The following is a 26161-nucleotide window of genomic DNA, read 5'->3' as shown; positions in this document are numbered from 1 at the left end:
TCCAGCAATTAACATGACAAAATCAAAGTCAGTAACCCAACTGATTTACAGTTATTTTTGAACACAATCATTTTTTGTTTATTATACCTACACGTATAATTACTATAAATACATAACCGAAACATAAGATAAGATTTCAAACTTCCACAAAATGCATATTTAAAACTGAGTTTTACTGTGTGTGTTTGTTTATTCTATATTGTCTAGAGAAACTAGGGGAGGGTTGAGTTCTCACAAAACATGTTTTACCCCTGCCACATTATTCAACCTATCCCAAGTCAGGAACCTCTAGCCTTTGTTTGTCTTGTGTGTGTGTGTTTTTTTTTTGTGATAATTTTGGTTCATTTGTATGTATTGGAGTTTAGGGTGGTGTCCATTTTGTTGAACTAGTGTACAAAATAATTAAGGGGTCAGCTAAAGCCCACCTCCGTGTGCCGGATTTACTTGCTATGTTAAAGACCCATTAGTGGCCTTGTTTTCTCTTTGACACATTCCCTGTTTCCATTCTCCATTTTTTCGTTTTTAAAAATCAAACTAGAAATAACCAAGATTTTAAAATTTTAATTTTATATGCCCCTTACTTAGGGGCATTATGTTTTGCTGTCTGTGCGTCTGTTCGTTCGTCCGTCTGTCCTGCTTCAGATTAAGTTTTTTGTTAAAGTTATTGGTCAAGGTAATTTTTGATGAAGTTGAAGTCAAATCATATTGAAACTTAGTACTAATGTTCCCTATGATAAGATCTTTCTAATTTTAATGTCAAATTAAAGTTTTGACCCAATTTCACAGTCCACTGAACATAGAAAATGATAGTGCGGGTGGGGCATCCTTGTACTATGGATATATTCTTGTTTTGTAGTTAGTGTGTAAAACAAAATATTTCACACAACAAATTGATGATTATTAATAGATATCGATAACAAGAGGAACACATATGCGATAAAAATAAGATAATATAGTCTGTCTATAAAGATCCTATGTTAAAAGTTTTAACCATGAATAATCGAGTTTTTTATTTCCATTTTTCACAATTTTTCTCTACAAATCACATTTTACACAAGAATTACAATTCTTTAAATCCTTATAACTATAGGACTTCTTAAGATAAACATCAGATAGTATTCTCTATTTTCTGTTAAGATCGCAATTTGAAAGTTTTAACCATCAATAACCGAGATATTTTCATTTCCAGTTTTCCGGGTTTTCGGTCTTAAAACATATATTCAACCAAAATTACCCAAATATTAATATTGATAACTAAAGGACTTCACAAATAAAACATAAAATAGTATGTTCTTTTTTCTATATAGATAAAATTTCAAAAATATTAACAACGGAGATTTTCAACGTTTCCAGTTTTCAGAGTTTTTTTTCACTAAAAATCACTAATTTCACCTCAAAATTACTTCAATATGAATAATAATAACTAGAGGACTACATAATACTCTATTAAGATAAGGTTTCCTGTCTACAACAAGCTTTAAGTCTAAAAATGTAACCATAAATAACAATTGTTCTTCTTTTCCAGTTTTCAGCATTTTTTCTCTAAAAACCACATATTTCACCCCAAAATAACCTTTACCGCAATTTATAGCAATGTATAGTTTTAGTATGTTGTTAGTACAAGTCTATATTATAATTTGCACTAAAAAAAACTTGTGTTGCAATTAGTTGCAGATTGAGCGATTTTAGAGCTAAATTGACTAGGCTAATTATGTTTAGGGGCCAGTTGGAGCCCGCCTCCGGGTGCGGGATTTTCTCGCTGTCTTGAAGACCCATTTGTGGCCTTGGGCTGTTTTCTGCTCTTTGTTCGGGTTGTTGTCTCTTTGACACATTCCCGTTTCCATTCTCAATTTTATTAGTTTTTTTTTACAATTAATATTCAGATTTAGTCTTAGTTTAGAGTTTTTCGGTCATCAGTTACTTTGTCAAACCAAGGATTTATAAAGTAAGAAGGATTGGAATCTCAAGGACTTTTGAATAGACTGTATTACTTTGTAAATCCTTCGTCAAACCTACATAAAATCTTATGAAATTTGAACAGAATCTTGTTTATGACCAAAATACAGTATCCAGAGCAAAATTTAAAATGAACTTTGTTTTTTTACAGTTAACACTCAAGCTTAGTTGATGATAAAGTTTTTCAGTCATCAATAACTTTGTCAAACATTCATAGGAATTTATGAAATTTGGACAGAAGCTTGTATATGACCAAAAGACAGTATCCAGAGTAAAATTTTTGAAAACATTTATTTTTATTTTTTCGTATTTTGCTGATAAATGGACTTAGTTTTTTTACAGTTAACAAGTATCGATATAGTCAGCGGTTAACGTATGTTACACATCAATTACTTTGTCAAACATTCATAGAGTTTTATGAAACTTTGACAGAAGCTTTTTAATGATTAAGAGATATTGTCTGAAGCAAACCTTTGAATTTTTAGTATTTTTCTGATAGATGGACTTCGTTTTTGGAAAGTTTGCTATAGCTTGCTATAGCTACTTTCCTAAGGCGTCGGCCTCAAACTTCCGGTGACAGACTATCGCAAATGTTCTGCTCCAAGATAATGTAGTACTAGTGTTTGAATACTGATTCTAGGAAGATGCTTTTGAAATTTTGAGTTTCTACTCTTTCGAAAAGATTACAGCTTGAATAAAACAGGAATGAATGTTAACCGACAATCAGATGAATTTAACTTCATTTTGAAAATGAGTATCACAAACACTACTTCGCGGATCTGCCATGTGCTGAAGAGAACATCAAAAGAAATCTACGCGAGACAGCGTTTCATTCATGAATATTTCATGAATCAACATTTTCCCGCGCTATTTTTACTACGTACGATATTTACAAATGTTTATTATTGAATAAGTAAATGCCCGAGTGTATCGAAAGAATCCGGCATGATTGACTGAAATGCGAGAGAACAAGTTGACATTTTGACCAAGCCGTCGGACAAGTGATAATGGTTTGATTGGACAATACACAGGTGATAGAATAAAAAATACTCGATAATTATATGGCTAATGTGTCACGCCAAGGATGAGTAAAGGTAAATACCGGCTTTGATAGAAATGTGCATTGTTTTTGTCAAAACATCGATTGGAAGGTTTTGATGCCCGCCAAAATCATTTGAAAACTTTTAATTCCGTTATTTAAATACTAGCTGTTTCACATTCTAATGAGGATATAAGGACCTTCACTCGTTCAGCATGTTCAAGTGGATCAAACTGACAGCAGAAAAACATTGACTCAACGACAATTCGTATCAAATATCATAGCCTCCACATCAGTGTTACGATTAACAACTACATTTGTACACAAATTGTTACAAGGATAAGGCTTGTATTAAAAGCAACCGAGTCAGCATCTACTTTTTAGAATATTATAGCTCAGTGTATCAAGACAAGTGTTGTAGAAATTATTAACATGATTAAATAAAATTTGTCCATGTACTAGCAAAATGACTTTCTTAGTGCTTAACAATGCAGTGGCGGATCCAGAACTTTTTATCCTCACACTTTATTCTTGGGGCAGTATGATTCTTTAAGATTGACCTATGATTAACAATGTGTCATCCAAACACAGAGGCAATGATTACTAGTATATCAAATGAATGGCTTAAAACCAAATATCTCAAATGTTATTGCCAAAATGCTAAATTTCACAGCAGCAACTAAAATGTGTTACAGGGTTATAAGCACCTCTATGAATTGTATATAAACTTTTTAGTCCGTGGTCATACTGCGATTATTATGCCCCCGCCGTATTGAGTTGTTCTTAGAACTGTAAGTATGTACGTCCCTTACTTGTACGTACGTCCGTAAATCCAAAAATTGGCGTCTGTTCTCTTACTTGAGTTTGCCTGAACCAAATTGTATGAAACTTATACGCAATGCTTATTACTACAAAACACAAGTCAAGTTTGAATTTAGGTGGCGTCACTTTTACCATTCTAGAGTTATATGCTCCTTTACAAATAGAAAAGTTGCTGGAGTCTTTAGTTTCTGTTCTCTAACATTAGTTTGTCTTAACCAAATGTTATGAAACTTACATACAATGCTCATTACCACAAAACACTGATCAAATTTGAATGTTGGTGACGTCAGTTATACCGTTCTAGAGTTATGCCCCTTTACAAATGTAAAAAATGCTGAATTTTTTCGTTTCCGTTATCTTACTTTAGTTCGCTCAACCAAATGTTATCAAACTTATACACAATACTTTTAACCATAAAACCAAGATCAAGTTTGAATTTAGTTGGAGTCATTTTTAGATCACCTGGCCCAAAAGGCCAAGTGAGCTTTTCTCATCACTTGGCGTCCGTCGTCTGTTAACTTTTACAAAAATCTTCTCCTCTGAAACTACTAAGCCAAATTTAACCAAATTTGACCACAATCATCACTAGGGTATTTAGTTTGAAAAATGTGTCCGATGACCCGGTCCGCCAACCAAGATGGCCGACATGGCTAAAAATAGAACATAGGGATAAAATGCAGGTTTTGGCTTATATCTCTGAAACCAAAGCATTTATAGCAAATCTGACAAAGGGGGTTAAATTGTTTATCAGGTCAATTTCTATCTGCCCTGACCCCTTTAGGAGTTATTGCCCTTTATAGTCAATTTAAACAATTTTCATAAATTTTGTAAATTTTTTGTAAATTTTTACAAAATATTTTCCTCTGAAACTGAAAGTTCATTATAGATAGAGATGATTGTAAGCAGCAAGAATGTTCAGTGAAGTAAGATCTACAAACACATCACCATCACCAAAACACAATTTTGTCATGAATCCATGTGTGTCCTTTGTTTAATATGCACATCGACCAAGGTGAGCGACACAGGCTCTTTAGAGCCTCTAGTTACTGCTCTAGGGTTGTGCCCAGTTACAAATGAAAAAATTGCTGATTTTTTCGATTCCGTTCTTTAACTTAAGTTTGCCTCAACTTAATGTGAAGAATGTATACACAATGATTATTACCCCAAAACTCAGATCAAGTGCAAATTTTGGTAGCGTCACATTTACAGTTCTTGAGTTGTGACCCTTAATAACGTTAATGCTAGCGGGGGCATCATTTGTGTCATGGACACATTCCCTATTTATTGATCACAGCCTTCAATATAAATTCACTTTCATTACAGTTGTACTGATTTAAGTTAACTGTTTTATTTAAAAAAAAAATGTGGTATTTTTTGCAAATGAACCAATGCTATCCAAAAGAGTTTAAAGGAGGAAGATATATTAACAACTATAGGCCACCATACTGTCGTCAACAATGAGAAAAACTTGTACCATATAGTTAGCTATAAAAGACTCTGATATGAAACATGTGGAACAATTCAAACAAGAAAACTTACGGGTTAATCAGTAACAAAACATTTTACTAAAAACAAATATGAAGGACCTAAACCAATAGAAAAATATTAAATTCACAGGCCCTTGACATGGCATGGGCACATGAAGAAATTAACAGAGCTTTCTATGTATTTGATTATTTTAGATCTACAGTTTAAGGTTGCAATAGAAAATATCAAAATTTTCTATGACAAACATATGAAAAAAAAGTGATTTTTGATCATTGCTGACGAGACAAAGGTTTAGTTAAAAACATCAAAGCTGTGATTAAATACATATTTGAAATAATACACGTCTATAACCTATCTGAAATAATACACATCTATAACCTATTTGAAATAATACACATCTACAGTTGCAAACTTTCCAGAGGTGCTATCCAGCACTTTGATTTACAGTTAACATTTACAGACAGTCTGGGATTAAAATTTGTTTACATGATAAATTTGTAAACCTTCATGGATTGTTATGAAACTTGGACAGAAGCTAATCTTCAAGACCAAGAAAAAACATCTAAAGAAAAAAAAGTGAATCAGATCGTTAGTTTTCTCCTTGAATTGTTTTACATTTGTCATATCGGGGCTTCTTATAGATTGCTATGAGATATTGGTTTTGCTCATTGTTGAATGCCGTCACCAATACTTTTTCGTCAATTGGTATGAAGTGGAAAGATGTCTAATTGACAATAATACCGCATCTCCATTTTTATATACTTCTTCCAAAATAGCCAAATCTCGGGAATTATGCCGCTGACAAACAGAATATTAAACAGCCTTACGAGAATATCAGATAAAATACGAAATGAGTGGTTTAAATACTCATTTAGAATGAGATCATCACCATATGCTTTTTAATTTTTCAATTTTTTATCTGCTTTTTCAATTTCATTTGCAAATATGGGTACATTCAAACCAATATATAAATTACCTTTTCTCGTTTTGGTTTTATAAATTTGCATCGTTTTCATTTGCTTTACCTGCATTTTATGGTTTAAAATTGTCTAAAAATATATCCATATATAGGTATTTTGGGGGCTTTTTTCTCTTTCCAAATCAAAATGTTCTGGTAGTGATTTGTACACCTGATATTTTGTCGACACTGACTCAATAACTGAATCATATTCCCGATCGAAACCAACACCTTCTTATATAATTTAGGATTTTATTTATTACCTTTTCCATGAAAGAATATTGCAGAAATGTATACACACGGTAACTTGATATACCCACTATTGTGAGTTAACATGCCTTTACCACGAATATATTCCGGCTTTGTGTCGCCTTATTCAAAAATGATAATATGATAACATGTAAAATCATTGCATCTATGTAAAGAGTATCTGATTTTGAAGTATTTATTACTTGATATTGACTATGTACCGAACATCCTTTTTCATCTTCAAAAGTATACCTTACTGAAGAAACGTCAGTGCAGTTTGATCACAACTAACTTGCATAGCATTTCCTTGTTCTTTTATTATCATTATGTGATGAAGTGTATTGTATTTTTTCTTTTCTTTTTGACACGTTTGATGAAGGTTCCATTCGTTTGTTCTTTCTAGCATATTTGGTTCAGTACTTCTTGCTTTTGTTATTGGCACTTTTGGTTTCTGCTTGCATTTGTTATTGGTACGTTTGGTTTCTGCTTGCTTTTGTTGTTAGCACGTTTAGTTTCTGCTTGCATTTGTTATTGGCACGTTTGGTTTCTGCTTGCTTTTGTTATTGACATGTTTGGTTTCTGCTTGCATTTGTTATTGGCACGTTTGGTTTCTGCTTGCTTTTGTTATTGACACGTTTGGTTTCTGCTTGCATTTGTTATTTGCATTTTTTTATTTCTTGTATTTTTTTAGTTGACACGTTTAGTAACTACCTTCATTTGGTCTGCTTAACACTTTTTGGTTTTGATTTACTTTGTCTATAAACTGACAGACAAAAACGTCTGAATTCAATCTGTATATACACCGGTGTCATTTCACTGAAAAAAGTTCAACAGAAAGTCACGCTATTCATCCTAATATTTAAATATTTTAATTTATGTAGCACATTACAGGTGTAATCAAGATTCATAAATATGTCAGTGAACTCGCACAGTAATTTTAAGTTTTGGTTATTTTTGGTTACTATTCAAGGCTACCGGAGCGATATATCTGAACACACCTATTACAACTGCAACAGTTTATAATTCTTTTTCTGTGATTTTTTTGTCTGAACATACCGTATAAATTGTTCCTTGAGTGCTCGTGTTTCTATACAGTTTAGAAACTGAAAAATCGTTCCAAGATTAAAAGTGCGCCCAAGTAATTAATCAGGTATATAAATAAGAAGATGTGGTATGAGTGCCAATGAGACAACTATCCATCCAAGTCACAATGTGTAAAAAGTAAACAATTATAGGTCAAAGTACGGCCATTAACACGGAGCCGCCTTGTTATGTAAAAGTGGGTAAAAAAAATACTACCAGAAGGTACTCATATTGTGCATGCTTTCTACAATGCACATTTTCTTCCTGATCATAAACTCAATGTTTCAACTATACAATTTTTGATAATTTTATCACATAACAGATCCAAACATTAACCGCCACGACATTAATTTGTACAATACTAACTCAAATAACAAGACAAGTCAAAACTGCGTCTTATATGGTTCACATACATAGCAGCTACTACAGTCTTATATGGTTCACATACATAGCAGCTACTACAGTCTTATATGGTTCACATACATAGCAGCTACTACATAGATCATGACTGCAGAGGGATCCTCACTTTCCAAATAACAAGACAAATCAAAACTGCTTCTTATATGGTTCACATACATAACAGCTACTACATAGATCATGACTGCAGAGGGATGATCACTTCCAAAATAACAAGACAAATCAAAACTGCTTCTTATATGGTTCACATACATAGCAGTTACTACAGTCTTATATTGTTCACATACATAGCAGCTACTACATAGATCATGATTGCAGAGGGATCCTCACTTTCCAAATCCACATTTTTGTTTTAAATTTTTCCCACACCCTACTTTTTTTACCCCCTATATACCACATCCCCCTTTTTTATACCCTAATTCCACATGCCAAAAGTGTGTCATCTCCTCATTGCATACTTGAAACTTTAGATCGGAGATAAATTTTAAAAGTTAAAAACACCAAAAACCAGGAAATATGAAATGATAAGTAATCATAACAGTCTGAATTGGTTGAAAATCCACAACTATACGACAAGTCTTGGGGGACTGTAAACCAATGATTTATTACAAGATTAAGTTTATGGTCTGGAACAACTGTTTATAAAGACAAACAAGAAAATCACAAAGATAGTATATATATATATAAGTATATTTTCCTTACTATAATAACTTTATTCTACATTGATGCTAAAATAACAAAATGACCAAAACATTTCATTTCCATCTAGGACTTGTATTTTTAAAGAATATTATGAATGCATTTCTGTTGTTACAAGTTTAATCCGATACTAAATATCTTTTTCTACATCATTTCCATAATGTGTTATGTTTTAGTTTTTAATGCAAATTCATTGTGCCTAAAGACGGAGACCAATAGATAAATGCTTAAGTCCCAGCTAAAAAGAACAATGACTTAACATGACTCTTTGTTGAAATATCGATAGTAGGTCATGAATCCTATCCAGCACAGAAACCTTTAAAGGTTTTTTGGTCCTGGAAGCACTTTATACCTGAGAGTATTTAATATGAAATCATTGAATGTTTACGTATCTGGAGCTGGATCACACTGGAGTATGTCAATCACAAATTGGATTTTCTCTGCTCCCTCTATAAACTCTTCTAGGCTTATCTGATTGTCCGAATTTTTATCAAGAACATTAAAAATGTTTTTGGTCATATTTTCAATTGATGTAAATTCTTCGGGTAGGCGGCAGTTTGTCATTTTGCATACAGCCTAACCAATAAAAACAAAACATAATTAGTACAATATAATGATGTGAATAAAACTGCTATCTAAATGATTTACATATGGTCAAATGCAGAACATGTGTTGCTGTACAATGGATTTAAAAACTAATTATATCCTTCCCTTCTCTTATAGTGGTTATATTATCACCATTTACATATTACTTCAATCAGAAACGTTTATCAAATTTTGGGTCTCCAGCGCACCTGCTGAATGTCAAATTAGACACAAAAAATATCTCTCATACTTTGTTTTATAATTCAGTACGGGACTAGTATATCTATTGGTCCCAGATTTTATAACTACTGTATTGTTAGATTAACCTTAATGGCTACGTAATATTATAGTTGCCTTTACAGTATTTAAAGGCCGGAGATGACATAGTTTCTCTCGTATTTGGCGGGATCAACCCACATTGTCAGTAAAGATTACATCAATTGGTTGTTTACCTCTTTTAGAAATTACCGAAAACAATAGCAAATACATTTTGACTAAAATCAAACAAAAAATCTATAGAAAAGCGCAAAATAACATGAATGCATTGCACCGACCATGCATCGTATGCTTGTTAAAGGGACAGATGTTTAAGTAAAGACAACTATTATACAAATTTCATGTAAGAATTTTAATTGTTAACTGAAAAAAGGTATCATATCGTTAATATTTTGCATATTCATTTAGCTTATAAATAAACAAGTACAATGACTTACGTTGAGAATATGGTTCATTTCATCCTGAGAGATATATCCATTTTGATCAATATCATACATACTGAAAGCCCATTTCAGTTTAACATTTGGGTCTGTACTTCCAGACATGCACAATCCCAAAATAAACTCTTTAAAATCAACCATATTATTATTGTCTACATCGAAAGTTCGAAAAACCTGTCCAGCAAACGTTGAAGCATCACCGTCAAACAAGCTGTTATAGACTTTGATGAATGCTGTCCTTGAAAGAGCAGTTTCACCTTCGCCAAGATGTTTCTCAAAGTCTTTGTACCAATCTTGAATTTCATCTTTTGTAAAGTCTACATCAATGTGATGTTGAAGTTCGTTGATAGTTTTAGGCTGCAGCTTCTTTGAGGATATTTTGGCGCCCATTTTGGAACTTTTATGTCTGCAACAATGAAAAAACAATTAAATATTATTTGCTCCCTTTTTGTGCTTTTAGATCTTATTTCTATAATAGAAATATGTTCACTGCAAAGTAGAAATTGCGACTTGGCTGTCCTTGGAATTACTTCTTTTCCCGTTCATTAATTGTGCAACAAGGTTGAAACGAACATTTGCATTTCAAACAGTGTCTATCAATCTTCTTTCATGTATCTTAAATAAATTACACACTGGGAACCTATAAACTTGAACAATCAAACAAGTAAGCTCAAGGCAAATTTGCATAACTGTATGATTTCTATGGTTTTGAAATGCTACGTCTAACTTAGTTTAGAAAATCCGTTCAAAATAATTTGGTAGGTTTTAAAATTTGTATTTTTTAAATAATATTGTTGTAAAAGTAAATAAAAGAAGTCAGACTAGAAAGAAATGTATGAGTTGACATAAACATTACCATTTGTATATAGAATAATGCTTACCTGTGTAAACTGTGCTTATGAATTTAGGCGAACTGACGACAGTAACTCTTCCAGCTTACTTTAAATTATACAGAAATCGGAAATTCAATATGTGGAAAAACCAACTCTATTTTAGAGAATAATATCACTTTCTTAAGTTACAACTATTGTTAAAGTTGTAAAGGGGTGTAATCTATGGGATGACTGAACGCCTTGGAAAATATATCCGCCTCATTATTTACTAGATGTAATCGATTAAAAGAAATTCCTACGCCTTCAAATTACGCCATCAATTATATAAATAGAGGATTTTTGAAACACTATTTGATGTTTATGCTGCGTAAAATTATTTAACGAAGTTTTCGCAATATAATAAGATTTACAGATTTAAAAGACGAATGCATTTAATTATAAATATAACGCATGGTCGTGCTAGATAAAATTTATTTTACCCGGATGAAACTTACCCTTGGCTACAGAGCAATCCAGCGAACGGTATGAGGATACACTTTAATTATTATACTTACCCTCCCGGAGATACTGACCAGCATATCCTGTTTTCTTGGAACTCATATTAACTACCGATCGTTAAGGAATATCACAATAAAGTTGTAACAAACGAATTACGGAATAAGAGGAATCCAGTGTACACAAACGTAAATATCTTCTGAATGAGATAATGAGGCAATATAATCATTACCGTAAACAAAGTTCTGGCAGGTCCAAGTCTTTACTGCAAAACATATCAAAGGAAGCAGCCATCGCTCTATATTCAAGAATTGATGTTAAATGATAAAGGAATTCTGACATGTTTAGCGATTGTTATATAAGAAAGAGATTTGAATTTGTAAAACCGAAATTCCCCATTACTTATTCTTCTATTTCAAAAGTTACTTTAATCTTTGAATCTTTCTTACCTCAGATATTCATATTCCCTTTTATATAATAAAATAATATCAATTGATAATTATATAACATACATATTTCATAAGAATCAGTACTTTTGATTGGCTGAGAACAATGGAGAGGAATTCCAAAATTAGATTTTATTTCCAAATAAAAAGAAGGGGCAAGAGGGGGGCCATTAACAGTTTAACAACTTTTGATTTTGCTCAAAACAGATAACAGCAAACCAACAACAAAATATCAACAAAAAATCTAGAGCTGGGACAACATACATTGTTCAAGTCACAACAATACGTCTATAAAAAGTGCCAAGCGCGAAGTTGTGAATAAATTCAACAGAAACAATATAAGGCCGTCCCTTAAAACCAAATTCTCTAAATAACTAGCAATATTACGATATGACATACGACAAGCACATGACAATGGGACATGCACATGGCAATGGGACGGACACATGACAATGGGAACTATGCCTACCTGTTAAAAATTCATTGTACTGGAAAAAATGACAAAAGAGTGTGGAAGACTGATTACTTCCGTGAAGGACAAGAACTGGCAGTGGGACAGACACATTACAATGGGACAGACACACGACAATAGGACAGACACATGACAATGGAACAGGAACATGACAATGGGACAGACACATGACAATTGGACAGGCACATGACAATGGGACAGGCACATTGCAATGGGACAGACACATAAAAATGAGACAGGCACATGAAAATAGGACAGGCACATGACAATGGGACATGGGTCGATATCCTTATTATGACAGACACATGACAATGATTGTAGATTTCAACCCTCTTATTTCAAATCTCGATCAACAGATTAGCAAAACGTACATAAAATTGAAAATGACGATATAGTTAGTAATAAAGCACAAAATAAAAAAAGTTGACAAACACCAAAATAAATAAAACAACAAAGTATACCGTCTTACAAGATGTTACTGAATGCAAGCTCAAAGTACTTTTATAATCTGGTGATAACAAATCGTGCCGTCTATTGATTACTATCGACTGCTGTTAACTTCATAGAAAATTTCATACAACAGCGTCATAAATAGTACAAGAAGACATGATAAAACTAACTCCCTCAAACAGTTTCTATATTTTTTACCAGTAAAAATAGTAAATGTTTGACAAATTTATTATATATGTATCCCTACTGTAATGGTTTTTTAGTAATGAAAATACGTTCTTTGCAAACCGAGAATTCACTTCAAACACGCCCATATCGAATCAACTATGTATACTCAATAAAGGAGCCAATGAAACATCACAATCAAGGAAAGGAGAATTAACAAAAGGAAAGGGGGGAAAGTCGTTTTGTATGGGTATTGCTATTATGGTTACTCCAGAAACGCGTATCGTGCATTCAGAAATATATATAATACGATTGAAGGTCCGAAAGGTCAGTACCGCTGCTGATGACCTGATGACCTGCCAGTTTCCGATGGTACCATCCTTCTTATAGCCAATGCTTCTGTTGTTAACTTATGCTTACCCCTATTACAAATTTATATATTTCCAAGTAATACAAACTGCCTTTTAGGAAGGCGGCAATTATATTTATTTTTAGCAGACCACATTCACTTTAATTTTTATTAGTCTGTATTTTTGAAAATCAAATATTTGAGTGCACATTTTTTCCTTTAAATTATAAATGTTATTTTGATTTGTTTAGAAGTTTAAACGTAAGATGAAAATGGTAATTACCGATTACCACAATGATTCAGGATGTTTGATTGTGATAACAATGATTTAAGTTTATGATTGAGTGTGGTTCGCAATGCTTTTAGTTTATTTGTGGTGGTTATCTTTTTTGATTCACACTGATATAGAGTGCTGATGTAGGTATAATCCGTTTTGATTCACAATGATTTTAGTTTAAACATGGTGCTTTTCGTTTTCGGTTCACAATGATTTTAGTTTTAACATGATATTGCTTTTCGTTTTCAGTTCACAATGATTTAAGTTTATTGAAAACCAAAACGAAATGCTATAATTGTTTAGATTGTGTGTGTGGAAAGGGGTGGGGGGCTTTCTCTGGATAACATTAAAGAATGCGCAGGTACCGATCATTCATCTTGTGTGAATGTAGACGAGGGAGTTAAGAATAACATATGAAAATCCGGTATGCATTCTGAGTATTTCATAAATTGGTTGGAGTTGTATACTCCCATGTCTCATTTTATTGAATTTAACTGGCCTTTTTCTTTAAAAGTTTGGTAAGTGCATGATTTTATTTGCTAGCATCTATTGTTATAAATGTTATTTATACTGATAAAATCATTCACAGATGTTTCCTGCTTTTTCTTTATTACCTTTTTGGTATTTTTTAATTACTTTTAAACAGTAACTGCTGCTAGTTGGTTTTATAAGTATTATTTAAAAATCTTATTATGCAACTTGTGTGACTTGATATTTGATATTTGATATTTTTTCTTTAACTCACAAAAGTTAGTTTAACTTGTCCTGAAGTTTAGATAAAAGATAACATAGTGACTTCAATCAAACGTGCAATGATTTGGGTTCGTCGATGGTTATCTTTTTCTTTATTAGAGGGTTGCCATTTGTCATTTTAATAGCATTTCTTACATCACATCCTTAATATGCACATAACACGTTGGATTTCCGAGGTATTTTAAACTGAAGGTTACGATATGGAGATAGATTAATGTTAAAAACACGGATTCGATCCTGCTCTGATCTATTATGTTGTTTTCTGTTGTAAAGTAAGCGTTGTTATTGTTTCTGACAGTTTATTAAGTTGTACATGAATAAAAGAAGGTTCAATGTCAACTTCAACGAGACAGCAACCAAACAACACAAAAAAATCCAACCCAATTTTAGGCAAAGACACTTATATATACAAGACTGTATGCTTTTAAAGGAAAGATCGAGTACATTTAAGAAACAACATAATAACTTTAGGGAAGTGTTAAAACCTTATAGCATATTTTACGGACAATGAAGGTATATATATCACTGCCTATCACATGGATCAAATTCTATTGAAGATGAGACCCATTTTTCAGTAAGTTGTCCTTTATATAACGAACAGAGAAAATTATTATGGGATAAAGTAAACAGTTTTTGTACTAATTTTAAAGAATTACCCAAGGATAAAAAATATTTCTGGCTGTTCACAAATGAGCATTTACCAACTCTCATGTGCCTAGGCAATTATATTATTCAGTGTTTAGAAATAAGATCCAGGTGGATACAAAATATATAAAATAATATTTTATTATTATGAAATTATTGTAATAGTTATGTAAGACATATGATGTGTTAGGCTCTGATCCTGTCCATAACATGATTAGGTTCTTGTTTTTTTTTTCCCAATCATATTGTGCATTATATTGTTGTAAAATGATGCCCTTTATGGGTTCTTGATTAGATTAATAAAATTCTTATCTTATCTTATCTTATCTTATGATCATATTTCTCAATCCAATAACTATTTATAATAATTTGATATGGAATGTGAATGTTGTTTTATTTATAGATTCATGACATGCTATTTTGTAATTTCTCCTGTATATCTGTTTAAAAACCCATGCTACAACAAAACACAAGAGGTATTCTTTTTCAGAAGGGTTAGGATAAGTTTAATTCTTAATGGGAAATATAAACTAGCGCCGAAGTGCATGAAATGTGAAAGAGGTATACATAGGAATAGTTTCCACTGAATTTATTTCACACAAGAGCAATTTTAAAAACGTCTTCCCATCTTTATTAAAATTCGTAGTATGACAGATTCATGTGCACATCGAAGTTCCAACAGTAAAATTGAACTACATTTTAAATGGCTAAATATGACTAAAAATTGCAATTTATATAGATATAAGCATTTTTTTAAGTAATGGCGGGGTTAAACATGTTTGTGAACGCTCAACCCTCCCTTTACCTGGGACAGTGGTGTAACAGCACAACATAAGAAAAAACTATAAAAATCAGTTGAAAAAGGCTTAACTCATCAGATTGATACAAAGCAGAAAATCATCAAACATAAACACAGACCAGACATGGAAGGGTATTTATCCATCCCTCATCCCTAACAACAAAAAGGACACTATGTACAGATCTGAGAGTACTCGCAGTTACTGATAGCTAGTTAAAAGTCAGTAACAACTAATAAAAAAAATCATGTATCTAAGACTAAAATATCAATCAGTACACATCCAACATCCAATGAATTTAGTGTTAAGACGTCATTAACAGTCAGAGAAAACATGACCTTGTGCAATGCCAAACTAACGGTATCGACAGATTGTAGTACCGTTAGAGTGCATACGTGTATAACAAAACTATTTATTACGATTTTAATTTACTGATAACAAAATCAAAATTTGAACCAATAAAAACAATATTCAAAGATCTAATTACAGTGTTCAATTGGTAACCTTTTAGAATAAGTTTATTTAAAGAATTGACTTGTTCACCTGGGTCGAAAATAAATTTCCGTGCTCGGTAAACAACATCACAGTAAAATTTAGAATGTGCAATTCCGTCTAAAATAAGTTTTTTTTACAGGTACAGCCAAACTTGCAAACCAAATATTTGTATCTATAGAAAAATTTAGTAAAGGTTTTAAGTAATTCGTGGTAACGAAATCCCTGACTTAATAATTTACCAGTAATACATAGATTACGCTCATTGAAATCTAAAACGTCACTAAAGACACGGGCATAACGAACAAGTTGGGATATATAAACACCGTAAGATGGTGCCAGAGGAACATCACCGTCCAAAAAATGAAAATTAACAATAGGGAAAGAAAAATCGTCCCTTTTGTCGTACATTTTTGTGTAGAGTTTCTGGTGTAAAAATGAAATATCTAAGTCTAGGAAAGGACACAGTTGCTGTGGGTAAACTTCGGCAAATACATTTCTTTACCAAAACCAATACTCTACTGGAAGTACATTTGTGTTTTGTCATTTAGATACAAATCAACTCATGGTATTTAATGATGTCCTTAATGCAATAAAACTATAGGACCATTCCCCCGTATTTCTTTCATTCACAGGGTCAAAATCTAAAATTTGCCAAACCATATTCGAACTTGAATATAAAAGAGTCGATATCATGGATTCAAAACAATATTCAGCAATTTCCCATACATTTTGAATTTCCATAAAATTAAAAAGCTATTATAGGCATTTTGAAACAAAATTGCAAATTTTACATGTTTTTTGTAAAATTTAAAATCGAGAGACATCCGTCTAACAAAACTAATTGTTGACAGCAGATAAACAGTACCGATTTTTTTCTGATTTTTTCTATTGTTTCTTTTATTTCAGTAGCTTCTGTTATATTGAGAATATCAGTATTTACTAGCATTTAAAACTTGTTTTAATAGTAGTTAAAACACTTGGACAGTAAGAAAAACAAATTAGCACCAAACTTTTTCGTGTTGTTTGCCTGATAATTTCTACCCATACGTGCCCCTCAAATGTTTTGCAAGTGGGTTTTTTAACATGCAGAGAGTGTGCCAATTTACACGAGAAATCGAATTTAACGTCCCTATTAATGTATGACTGGTTGTAAAGAAATTCAGTCCCTATATATGGAAGTTTTCACTGATCATACTAGTGCTAGGCGATATTTTAAATTTACCATGTAATTTTTCCGCAGAAAACCTGCATAAACTGCATAAAATTATTATTTTTTCTTGATGAATATTTGCATAACGGAGAGTAATTTCTGGGCGGAAAATGAACAAGAACTAAAACCATAATGAGATCAATATCAAATGTACATGTCACATTTAAGTACTGGTAGTATCTTTTCCTTAAAAGGTATAATTTTGTCAATTTACGAGAGACTTTCACGCAAACTATTTGTTAAGATCGCATGTAAATACAATTAAAATACCTTTTAATTGAATTCAATTACATCAGATATAAACTAAATAGATACTTAATATTGTACATCAGTAAGGCGTAAACTCGTTCTTATGCATATACGTGTCCACACAATTCTTCTATTACAAAAATGTACCTTTTCATGGGAAACAATGGTGAAAAAACCCATAGGTATTCCCTTTTATATTAAAATCAATTGTCATTTACATCCGTTTCCGCGTTCTATACGTGTCTTGTGTAATGTTTGATTTCAAATAAATGATTCTTTTAAACACTACTCGAAAGATTTGGTTTAATTAGTAAATGTGAACAAACTTGAAGTATGACTTTATTAATTTTGGAGTTAGAATGTTATCAAACTATTTCTTAATTACCTGTAATTAAGATTTTTACTATTCATTAATTTCGCATATTTTTATTTCAGATACATGTACTATATTATTTTAAAATATGATTAATTTTGATTTATCAAACATGCAACCTAATAAACTGTTTATTTCACAATGATAAACACCTTCGCTTGTGGAGCAGGATCTGCTTACCCTTCCGGAGCGCCTGGGATCCCCCAGGTTTTTTTCCGGGTTCATGTGACTTTTAAAATATTTAGTTTTCTACGTTGTGTTTATATACTATGGTTTGTGTGTTTTTTTTTTTGTGTCGTTTTTTGCGGCATGGCGTTGCCAGTTTGTCATCGACATATTAGTTTGAATATCCCTTTGGTATCTTCCGCTTCTTGTTCAGAATAATGAAGCAGAGACGTGAAAAGGGGCACAGTGTTAAGCTGGTCAGAGACGTCTAGTATGTAGACGATTATAAACCGATCAAATGTCGGTATGGTGAGGATGATGAGGACTAAAATAAATTTCGTTGGTTTTGCGATTGACGAAATCATATATGATTTAATTTCTAGAGTTGCCTTTGGTTTGATAAGTGGGGATGTGTCGCTCATCTATGCATACTTTTCTGTCATTTAGATTTAAAAAGGACACGATGTTTTCAAAATGAAGGAAAACCCGTTTAAACTTCATTCAGAAAAAATACATGGGTACAGGTTTGGTCAGCATTCGCCCCTTTAAACCACTGAAAAACTATATTGAATACGCAAAGGCATTAGGTATTGTTGGCCTTAGGCGGTTTGAATGTTATTATTTATGGCTGTAAGAGATTTCTAAAGAATATGTTTATTGTTTGATTACATGTATGTGCCGACTTTGTATGGAATATACTTTCTTACTTGCTTACTAATGTACCTGGTTTTTTGCAGTTTGGATTAATAATTTCCGGCACTGAGTTTGTTGGTTGGTGCTACTTAATATTTCATATGTTTGACTTCTATAACTTTTGATCGTTCGCATTGAAATAAAAGCAATATAATGCAATATGACCTTATTTGAACAAAAATATGCACATTATCAGTCTGTGGAAAGTGCGAATCGAGAAAAGCGTTTCTTATGTGGAGTTGCGATATTTTCTAATATGAAATTGTAAATATGCAGACACTCCATGAGGAAAAAGATGTTTTTTGCAATAAAAAAAATGTTTAATATTAAAATATATAAATACGTTCAGTCCGGAATTTAATAATTCACGCGACAAACACGGAAGAATTTTATGTATTATTATTAATCAATAGAGCGTGAAATCGATGATTACTAGCCTTTCAAGTTCCATTTCAAGGAAAAAAGTGGACCAGTTAAACGAGCAACAAAGAAGGATTTCTTTATGGACATATAAACTGTTAACCTTCATTAAAATATAAACGAAAATTAAGTTTTGAAATATGCTTGATTGGAAACCCCCAAAATTGATCTACGCACAGGGGATGTTGAACATCGTGTTTACTTTTTTATAAGCGTATAATTGGTTTATTATGGAGAGAAACGTCATCCATACAAAATTTCAATGATTTTTGCATGTACCATCGAACTTGTCATGAATAATGGTCGATGTTTCGGTTTGTTTGGATGTATTGTGTCATATTATCGGTTTTATTTTTCATATGAATAAAGTATGGCATTTCTATATATTAGAAAAATATCGTATAGGAAAAGTTTTTCATAATAAAAGCATATCGCTATTCTATTAGAAAAAATGTCGCACTCATATAAGAAAATATAGCATTATTATCCTATTACAAGTGATAATGGCGTAGAATGCAATCGATTAAGTTCAATGGCCATTCCACTGCATGTCTTTGGTACGTCATTGTCAAAGTATTTGGACACCTCAAAATTATAGATCGTGCTAATGCAAATGCATAGTTACTCGTATAAATACAACATACTTGGGATAAAATGTTCAAAATACATGGTAAGTTATATCTACGTTTGTCCTGTTAAGTACATCTATGTTTTAAAAAGAATAAACATGTACTTTCCGATAAATTTTCATTTATTCCTACAAATGTCAACATTTGTCTGAGATTTCCCCACAATGCATCTCGTTTACAAAAGAAAATATCGCTACTCTACATAAGGAACGGTTTTCTCGATTCGCACTTTCCATAGACAGATCATGACTTAAGATTTATCATAAATCATTAAACGACATAAAAGGAAACATTTTATTTTTTTGCATTCTGTCTCCGAAAAGCAATTACTTTTCTGAAACCAAAACCATTATACTTTTATGTAACTATAATTATCGAAATAACGCCTTTTAATATTATATATATATATTAAATGATTGGTTAATCGATAGATATTATTTAAAAGTAACACTCCATTAACAGTTTCAATTTGACTAGTTTACGTCATCTCTCCGGAAGCTGATAAGGACCATAGCAAAGAAAGTCTTCTTTAAGTAAAAAATCAGGGGCGGATCCAGGATATTTGAAAGGAGGCGTAATTCCATAAAAGTAAAGAAATACCGCCGAGCGTAGCGAGCGTCCTCTACGCCCCCTGAATCCGCCATTGAAAATAAAGACGAGAAGCTTATACTTTGAAAAGTTTCTTTATTTACTTAGATTCAAAAGATTTAAGTACACTATATGGAAAAAGGGAACAAAAGATTTACACCGATGACTGATTGATGATTTCATGAAAAGGACTTCTTTTAAATCAGAAAAATATGGTACCAAGCGTTCCAAGAAAAAGATTCTCCATGCAATAGACATTTTTAACATTTAAGAAAACAGTGTCGAGCGGTATTTCAGCCATAATTGATTTGAAGTACTAGTACTTCTGTTGTCTCTTTGACATATTCCCCATTTCCATTCTCAATTTTATATGTAATGATATTACGATTGATTGATATTTTACTTTTCAATATCATAATTTTATTGATAATGGCGGAAGTTTTGCATAATACTGTATTTCTTAGGTACCTTGACCTATAATGGTTTACTTTTATAAATTGTAACTTGGATGGAGAGTTGTCTCATTGGCACTCATACTACATCTTCCTATATCTATTAAGGAAATCTTTTTTGAACTTTGATTACAAATGTCCTTGTCAAATCGGCAAAATGTGTCAATAAAGATAATAAAGGATAGGAATACATCGTGTTCTTAAAGTGAAATAACAATAAATTAGTGTGTTTAGATCAATGTGAAGTGATAGAAGACATGTGTAATAATTTGTTTATTTAGTTTATGTTAATATTTAGTCTAAACGCCCACAATATGAAATAAGGAGATGTGGTATGACCCACAAGCCTTTATTGCACAAAACTGCGTAAATGGTGATTAATGTGTATTCACAGATTAATTTCGGCGCAATTTTAAAGTTTAAGTACATATAAACATTTCTGATAGACTTTTTTCCAAATAAAAATTGGAACAGAAATGTGTTCTACTATTGTAGCTGTATTTTATTGAAAACAATTTATCCTTTGACTTGAACAAACAATGACAGAGATTGACTGCGCCGTCATTTTTGCATATTTAAAAGCTTATTACTGATGGCCAAGTTAAATGTTTTCTGTTAGGAGATGGTGCTTTCTCGGCAATTTGTGTCTACATATGTACATTTGAGATGAGCTGAAAAGCTTTTTAACTTTCATAAAACATTGAAAAAAATCATATTTTTGTGAAGTGATATTCAATTGTAAAATGACAAAATAATTCCAGTAGTTAAAAGCTTATATATTGATCGACTCAGGATTCTTCATGAATAAATCACCGATGGTCTTTGAACATTCACTTAGATGGTTCTGTAGCTTCACGGTGGGATTCTTACACATGATTATAAACATCATACATCCCTCGTAAAGTGAGAAAACTATACTATCTTGCAATGTTGAGAAAATGTCTGAAGGCTACATCTGAATTCTGAAGAGCTGACATACATATATAATTCGAAGTCTCAAATTATGAACTCAGCTTACGGCGACATAACCTTGTTTGCATGAAACAAAAAAGTCTTCTCCAACATGTTCGCGCTAATTTCTAAAAAAGCTTTTATTTCATTTTCATATAAGATGATGTTTTTTTAGAGATGTTTTTATTTTATTCACAAAACAATGCTTCTTTTACATGTTCACAGACTTACAAATCATTAAACGATGAAATGAAATTCTAAACCAAACGAGTGATGTTTTTGTTTTTTAAATTGAAATAGAAATAAGTTCCTGGAATGGATTTGTTATTAGTTATATAGTTGTTAATTTCTATGTCATTTGGTCTCTTGTAGAGAGTTGTCTCATTGGCAATCATACCACATCTTCTTGTTTTTATATTGTTACTACTTTGCTCATAAGTTGTTTATTTGCATCACCTGTTACGCGTATGGTTTATGACTAACAAAGTTGAATTGATTCGTAATAGCTTCGAACCATTAACTGCTCGGTCAGAGTTATATTCAGTCTAAATTGAAATTATCCCTTTCAAACATGTTAGTGTCTACATCTTCAGGTGAATGAACGCATGAGCGTGTCACGATGAAACGTTTCGTTTCACAGTAAAAAAATTATTGTAAAATGTCGCAGCAAATTAAGGTATCACTGAACAATGTGTGAATGTAGCAAGTTGTCCGAACTTCTGATGATACTTTATCTCTATCACCTGATAATTACTGGTAAATAATTGAAATGCGAGTTCAAACCATTTCAAAATTATTGTCTTGCTATAACCGTCTTGATAACACCGTTTATTAATGCTACAATGCTCTGTACATTGTAAATGTTTGGTCAAGCACGTATACTAATAGAAAGTGCAGATTTCGAGGTTTTCTTTATATCATATGACCTCATTCTGTACTTTCCGTATACCGCCTTTTATCATACCTCTTTAAAACTTTCATTAGTCAACCAATACATTTTCGACCACAAAACTTTTAAAAATTCGCAATTGAAAATTTTCTGAAGTTATGTGGAATTACAAATTATGCTATCAAGTTTCTTTAGGAAGAAACAAGCTATCAAAATAAGACATGTTATCACTGTGTATCATCGCCACCGGAAATTGGGTACTAACGAAGCGGAGAGAAATGGAAAAAAAAAGTAAACAAGGTAAGAATTCATTCAATTTAAAGCATTTCTACTGATTTGTCGAGGGTACCGCTTAAGAAATGATTTTCTGAAACATAATTCTTTAAATTATTAGGCCGACAAGTACAAAATTAAGACAATATTTTGTGTTATACTCCAAAGCTTGCCACTTAGTACCTGAAAATTTCGAGGTCCATTGTCCTCTGTCACCCCATTGGCAAGATATTTAACTGTTTTTCATTATTTTTCCAGACACGTTTTTAGATTATGATAGTGTGACATCATATTGACTGAAATCTGTTGTCATAAAGATGTTTTTAAAGAATATGGACCAAAACATTGTTTGTTTATTGTACGGCGAATTGCAGGACGTTGTACGGCGAATTGCAAAATAACAACTTTTGTCTGTACGGCGTCTTGCAATATATTGTAATTTAAAGATGAAATTAATCACTGTTTTATTATAAATTAGATAATATCAAGTGACGAAATTTTGGCTGTATCAAAGCTTTACCGGCTTACAAATATACAAAATAAACTACTTATTAAATATTATAAAATATATGCCGTTAATTTCGTTCAGAAGGCGTCGTTGCGTACCTCTATTTGACTTTGTGTTTTTAAAGACAAAAAGGTTTTTTTCAACCATATTATTCTTAATACATTCATATATTTTATAATACTAACGACTGTTGTCTTATTTGTTGTCAGGGTGAAATTTTGTAAGTTCAATAAAAAAACCCGACCATTCATCTTTTGTTGGTGCTGTTTTTTTTTTAAATATAAACAGTGGAGATGTTGTATGATTGCAAATAAGATAACTATCCACCAGGGTCAAATAAAGTGTATGTAAGCAATTATATGCTATCGTTTGGCCTTCAACAACGAAAAATCGTACCTTACAGTCGGCTATAAAAAGCCCCGCCGTGACATGAAAATTGTGGAAGGATTCAACAAGAAAACTAACGGCCTAACTCATAACAAAACAATTTACGAAAAATAACAAATATGATAGAGATGAACCAACGACAACCACCAAACTACAGGCTCGTGGCTTCGGACAGACACATAAAGAATGTGCTGGGTGAAATAGATATAGGAAGATGTGGTATGAGTGCCAATGAGACAACTCTCCATCCAAGTCACAATTTATAAAAGTAAACCATTATAGGTCAAGGTACGTATATTGTTTATTGTTTATTTTTTAAATTTCTGAAATGAAAAATTTGTTAAAAGAAAAGTGAAGAAAATACTTTGTTTTCATTGAAAATTAGGAGAAATAAATCATGAATTGTGTTTCGAATTAATTTTCTCGTTTCTTGTTGAAAATAAGATTGTATTTTTTTTTAGTTTAAGTAAATTCAATCAATCTTTTTATTTACAGGGAAAAAATAATAAAAGACTGTTGCTAAGGCTGTTTGGCCTAAACTTAAATGAGTAGATGGAGGGGTAGTGAAAAGGAGTGTATTCGTCCGAATTTTCATTGTTACAGTAGTACATTTTCATGATTACTATGTATAATATTTTTCAGTAAATTTTAATGTGATATTGTGTCAATTAAAATTATATAATTAATACAAGTAAGACTTGCATTTGCCTTAAAAGATATAGCAGTACGTGATTATTTGTTTTCAAACACACCTTCTCTGTTTTGAAACTTATAAAGGTATGGATCTCAACCTATCTGTTTGGTTGAATATAAATGTGAATTCATAGAGTTTCAAAATCAACAGTAAGCCCTATTTTTGTGTGTGTGTAAATAATCTAATCTGTAGATAGATGCTAAAATCAAAATCATTTTTCTTAATAAGAAAAAAGTGCAACTTAAGCACGCCTGAATGTAAAAAGGTGTACCCGACTTATTCGTTCACGATAAGAATTTACCGATTTCGGTATTTTAACAAAACTGTTTACGAGGGCAAATAAATAAATGAACGCTATCAAATCAACATTTTAATTTACGTGGATTTTTTCAAAAGAATTTATGAGTATGCACCATCAGGATTCAAAAATACTTCAACATGTCCTTATTAGATTTTATTTCATTATAATTCTTTAAACTTACAAGTCGAAGATGCTAGCTTTTGTGAATTGTATTAATAAGTATATAATATTAAGATGACAACAAAAAAAACTTCATACAAGGTCATCTTTATTCCCAAGTAGAAAGTTTATATAAATAGTTTATGCCGTAGCCACAGCCGGATTTGTTTCCCTTGTATCTGATTCTTCTTTCATTCTTTCCAAAAATGATTAATCTAAGGTTAATATTTTTTTTAATTATTTAAATAGTGTTAGCCACCGAGCTTGTTCATTTCTCACTATATAGAGATGAAGTTATTTAAAAAAAATAATGTTCTTTATTCTAATATATTGGATGTATCTGCCTTTTACAAATAAGACAATAACATTAATTGAAAAAGGAGACGTAGAATGGTTTTCACTGAGAGGACTTTCAAACAAAGTCCAAATGAAATAGATTTGACCAACTATTGGTTACTATACACTTCACAATGAACAAAACCCATACCGTATCAAAATTGCCTGATTTATGACAAAATCATAAACAAATATGTCAGGCAGCAACTTACGACAGCCGCTATATTACATGTTCCTGACCAGGGACAGACACATATATATATTGAGGCGGGCTTAAACATGTTTGTGAGCACTCAAACCTCCCTTAACATGGTGCCGTGGTGTAGCAATACAACATTTTTTTTGTGCAGAGAATGATAATTCATTTATATTTCATTTTATCTGAAAGTTGAAAGAGAATTCATTCACTTAATGGTTCTAAATATTCAATGCGGAAAAATTCTCCTGCCATTACCTCCTTCCTTCCCTCCACCCACAACCCATCCCCGAAATGTTCATCACTTATATGCAAATGCTGACTAATGTTGTATGGTTAAAACATTTGGTTGAGGCAATCTAAAGTTTGAGAACAGAAACGTCAGCTTTAGCTTTTTTTCATTTATAAAAGGGCATAACTCAAGAACGGTAACAGTGACGCTACCCAATTTATAACTTGATCTGTGTTTTGTGGTGATAAGCATTTCGTGTAAGTTTTA

General features: G+C 31.9%; 2 protein-coding genes across 2 annotated transcripts in view; one reads left to right on the top strand and one right to left on the bottom strand.

Annotated features, from left to right (window-relative positions):
* Positions 1-8672: 8672 nt before the first annotated feature.
* Positions 8673-11049, bottom strand: LOC127712703 (neurocalcin-delta B-like). Its single transcript, XM_052219306.1, has 3 exons — positions 10894-11049; positions 10010-10418; positions 8673-9287 (listed from the first exon to the last, which is right to left on the bottom strand). The coding sequence occupies exons 2-3, from the start codon at positions 10400-10402 to the stop codon at positions 9096-9098; spliced, it is 585 nt and encodes a 194-aa protein (XP_052075266.1). The 5' UTR covers positions 10403-10418; positions 10894-11049; the 3' UTR covers positions 8673-9095.
* A 3351-nt stretch (positions 11050-14400) lies between these two features.
* The window catches only part of LOC127712676 (neurocalcin homolog), a 35306-nt gene continuing 23545 nt past the window's right edge, over positions 14401-26161 (top strand). The window contains exon 1 of the mRNA XM_052219277.1: positions 14401-14524. The gene's annotated coding sequence lies outside the window, so the exon portion shown is untranslated. The remainder of the gene's footprint in view (positions 14525-26161) is intronic.

Source organism: Mytilus californianus, unplaced genomic scaffold (genome assembly GCF_021869535.1).
Source record: "Mytilus californianus isolate M0D057914Y unplaced genomic scaffold, xbMytCali1.0.p SCAF_1, whole genome shotgun sequence".
NCBI classification, from domain to species: Eukaryota; Metazoa; Mollusca; class Bivalvia; order Mytilida; family Mytilidae; genus Mytilus; species Mytilus californianus.
Note: the sequence above shows the minus strand (reverse complement) of the source record. Positions and strands in the feature narration are given on the sequence as shown.

Bases quoted from the DNA above. Each gene is read 5' to 3' on its own strand.
- LOC127712703 (XM_052219306.1), bottom strand. From the start codon at position 10,402: ATGGGCGCCAAAATATCCTCAAAGAAGCTGCAGCCTAAAACTATCAAC. The intron at 9,288-10,009 runs GTAAGTCATTGT...TTTATTGGTTAG, and splicing joins AAATGAACCATATTCTCAAC to GCTGTATGCAAAATGACAAA.